The 4,369-nt window shown below is 36.7% G+C and overlaps 1 protein-coding gene across 1 annotated transcript; it reads left to right on the top strand.

Moving 5' to 3' along the window:
• The first annotated feature begins 2,850 nt into the window (after positions 1-2,850).
• Positions 2,851-3,288, top strand: LOC131508423 (multiple coagulation factor deficiency protein 2 homolog). Its single transcript, XM_058723491.1, has one exon. It carries the CDS (start codon positions 2,851-2,853, stop codon positions 3,286-3,288), a length of 438 nt encoding a protein of 145 aa, XP_058579474.1.
• Positions 3,289-4,369: the final 1,081 nt, after the last annotated feature.

Genomic DNA, 4,369 nt, shown 5'->3' with positions numbered 1-4,369 from the left:
AACAATATATATTAAATGCAAATATAGGTTGCTGTGTTTCTCTGTGAAAGAGAATATAGTATATATGTAATTGTAAACATACTCTATATGACAAAATGTAGCAATACATACTAAACATACACCCATACATGCACACACACAGTCACATATGCATGTCTATTCCCAGTGGCTCAGATCCTGTTACTGCAGAATAGCCAAGATGATTTAGAAACTTAAAACTGGATGTTAGCACAGTTCTTTACCCCTGCATCTTTGCACAATATTGAATCTTCAGAGAAAATTCCTGTTCTACCACTTATTTTTTTTATTGGACTCATTAATTCATTTGCTGTTTTCCTGTATTCTCAACTTACTCATTTGTGAAATAAAACAGATATACTAGACTACTAATACTATTGATTTGAATATGCAGTAACACTTTCTTAAAGATTAAATAAAAAAATGTTTTACTTAACTTTAAAGTGAATCACAGTAAAGTGGAGTAAATGATATTTAGGACTTCATGGCTTTATTTTGAATGTTGTAGTATACTACCATCATTATAGGGGTACTGTGAATTAATGAAGAGACAACCAGAATTGTTGAAGAACTTTGGGGGAAAAAAAAACTCTATGGTTATCTGGACAAGATCAAATATAAGGACATGAGTTAATTAGCTAAGTTGAAATTATTTATATATTTTTTTGTAATGTTTGTTACCTTTAAAAATTAATCCATCTCACAACATTAATCAGGAATTAACAAACATAAAGCATTGCTGGAAAGGATCGAATGTAAGGACCAACACAGTCTCAGATGGAAGCTGTCTAAAAGCTTTCAAAAAAATCTTTCCATGATAATTTGTGGCTATTATTTATTGGTGGCAGAATCCACGTTCATCTCCTGACCTTATTTTCTAGACCTGTATTTTCCGACAGTCTTTGAAATCTCCATTATTATGTTTTTGAACTCGAGGAACATGTTGGAAGGAAAAATTTTTACTTTTCAAATATTGTTATGGCCAGGCTTTATGCTAGTTTTTAATATTGAGCACAAGGAGACTCTGCCAAGCTTGAATCATCAGCTCCTATTTCTGGGGTGTTGTTTTTATGGGTTGGCATTTAATATATTATGCCAATGTTCCTTGTCAGAATTAATTTTGGCAAAAAACCATCATTATACTGACTAACCGAATCTCCAGTTACAGAATAATGTAGCACATTCGCTTTTCTAAATGTTCCCAATTAAAATATTAAAAGTATAACTATTGAATTATGGAAGTTTCCTCAATAAAAAGTCTACAAGAGAGAGAAAAACTAAGTTTTAGTTGTTTATACATTTCAAAAACAGATTATTAAACTTTTAGAATGCAGGAATTTCTTTTATCTAAGAAAAATGGGTAGGTAATGTTGCACCTTTCTCTTACTTTCAACCCATAAATAAAGCAAGGTAATATGATTCATAACGTTATTGCTCATACTCTAGAAGTTTACAATATATATTTATTAACTAAATTTCAATAACTAAAAATAAACAGACAGTTTATCTGGGAAGTTCTTTCAAAATATTACCAATTAAAGACAAATAAGTTAAGGGGCACCTGGGTGGCTCAGTCAGTTAAGCAGCTCAGAGCCTGGAGCCTGGTTCGGATTCTGTGTGTCCCTCTCTCTCGGCCCTCCTCTGGCTCTGTCTCTGTCTCTGTCTCCCTCTCTCTTTATCTGTCTCTCTCCCTCAAAAATAAATAAACATTAAAAAAATGTCCATCAACTGATGAATGGATAAAAAAATTGTGGTTTATATACACAATGGAGTACTATGTGGCAATGAGAAAGAATGAAATATGGCCCTTTGTAGCAACATGGATGGAACTGGAGAGTGTTATGCTAAGTGAAATAAGCCATACAGAGAAAGACAGATACCATATGGTTTCACTCTTATGTGGATCCTGAGAAACTGAACAGAAACCCATGGGGGAGGGGAAGGGAAAAAAAAAAAAAAGAGGTTAGAGTGGGAGAGAGCCAAAGCATAAGAGACTCTTAAAAACTGAGAACAAACTGAGGGTTGATGGTGGGTGGGAGGGAGGGGAGGGTGGGCGATGGGTATTGAGGAGGGCACCTTTTGGGATGAGCACTGGGTGTTGTATGGAAACCAATTTGACAATAAATTTCATAAAAAAAATTTAAAAAATGTGATGACAAGATTCTTTTTAAGAAATAAAGAAAAGTAGGCTGGAAAGCTTCACGTCTGAGGAAAACTGCTTGGAAACTGGGAGCAGTGAGGGTACCAGTGATTGAGGTGGGGAACAAATGCAAAAGAAAAAAAGAAATAAACTTCATGACAACTTATAGCCCTTTGACCAGTACTTGAGATAGGTAGAGTGACCTTCCTCAAGGAGCTTGGCTGTCTTGATGCTAATAGTTTGCTAGAGGCAAAAGGCAACCTTAGTTTGACATTAGCCTGACCTCCAGGATGCTATAAAAAAAATCTCTTTGGAAACTTTCTTTATCTCTACCCAACCCACAAGATATATGATAGCACTTATCGTCTAAGCATATGGCCACTGATCTACATGTGAAGCATCTCATAACTAAGGTTTTACTAGACAGTAGTAAGTGACCTTTTCCTAACAACAGCTAGCACTGCAGGGTCCTAGAAACCTTGCTTCCAAATTCCTTAGAGACTTATGCTATCCCTAACTACCTCCCCACTTGAAAGTACACAATGAACAACTCCTCACAACCCCAATGCAGCTCTTCCTGCCCACAGGTCCTGACCCCACTTTAATAAAACCATCCTTTTAGCACTGAAGACATCTAAAGAATTCTTTCTTGACTGTTCACTCCCAAACCTCAACATTTCACATCAGTGACAATGAGATCTCTGTGGCTGCTCAGAACCCCCTTCATATGTGGCCTGCTCTGGGCTTTTTGTGTTCTAGGTACTAGGGCTGAGGAGCCAGGGGCAAACTTCTCCCATCCCAACAGCATGGGCCTGGATAAGAACACAATGCATGACCAAGAGCATATCATGGAGTATCTAGAAGTTTTCATCAACAAACCGGAGGTAGAGATGTTCCCACAGGCACTGCAGCTCCATTATTTCAAACTGCATGATTATGACAGCAATAATTTGCTTGACAGCCTAGAACTTTCCACAGTCATTGCTGGCATCCATAAGGAGGAAAAGGAACAGGCACCACCAATGAGTGAAGCTGAACTGATTAACTTAATAGATGGTGTTTTGAGAGAGGATGACAAGAACAGTGATGAATGTATTGACTGTGCTGAATTTGCCAAATCACTGAAATAGACCTTGCTTGGCCATCTAGTTATATGCAAATGTGACCCATTATAATGTGGCTGAACACTTTTGGTCATCCGAAATAACACATTTCCAACTACTGCTAACTGCATTTTGGTCAAAACCTGTAGCAGTTTGCTACGCTGGGTTAAGAAACGGAAATCAAGAGAAATAGAAGACAAATGGGACATATTATAGTCCCCAAGTACTGTTAAATCTCTTATTGGACAAGTGCTTGATTAAAACATCCTTTTAAAAATGTTGGATAATTGGAGTGGAGTACTCAGGAACTTGACTGTGGAATACTGCTGGTCTCTTGGTTTTCATTCATGCTACCTGAAAAGTAAGACAAGCTTTGTCAAGTGGACACATTTTCACTAACAGTAAAGAAGTGGCATGAATGCCAAATGTTTCCCTTGGAGTGTCCTACATCTTCAGATACATGTGGCCAGTATTCTGGAAAGTTCCCCTGTCCTGAACAATGATTTGCCCTGGGCAAGTGAGTATTAGACTATTTCAAAGCAACATGCTATGCTATTTCAAAGCAACTGCATAAGGAGAATGACAGATAGTAAGTACGTTCAGCTAGCCATAGAGTCTAAGATTCTTTATTTTCTGGCACTTTGGAAATGATACACCACTGACCTATTATTTTAGTTTTTAAGTATTTACTAAAACTACTGTCACATCCGTATACTTTATTTTGTGTCTTCCTAAACTTAGGAGAGACCTTAAATTAAAAAAAAAAAAGTTTTATTCTAACCATTAGCAAACGTTTTAGCTTTCTTAATATTTGTATTTACCTTTTATTTCTAGGGTTTGTTTTTGTGGTTTAGAAACTATTAGTAATGCAAGGACTGTATCCTTCCTGCTCAATGCAGAGGGGGTAAAGCTACTAGCTGGCCTTACTAAAGTGAGGAGGAAAAGGTCACCAAGCCCAGTGAGTAAACTGCTGCAAGCTGTATTTAGAAGGAATGGCGTTTTCATTATCTCTTCTAGTTTAAATCTGTGAATTCTGTCAGATCAAGAAAGATAGAAAAAAAGCCTAAAAACTCTTAACAGTGCAAATCTCAGTAATGGTTGAAAATTA

This window comes from Neofelis nebulosa, chromosome 4 (genome assembly GCF_028018385.1).
Source record: "Neofelis nebulosa isolate mNeoNeb1 chromosome 4, mNeoNeb1.pri, whole genome shotgun sequence".
Classification (NCBI taxonomy): domain Eukaryota; kingdom Metazoa; phylum Chordata; class Mammalia; order Carnivora; family Felidae; genus Neofelis; species Neofelis nebulosa.
This window is presented reverse-complemented; position numbering and strand designations above follow the sequence as displayed.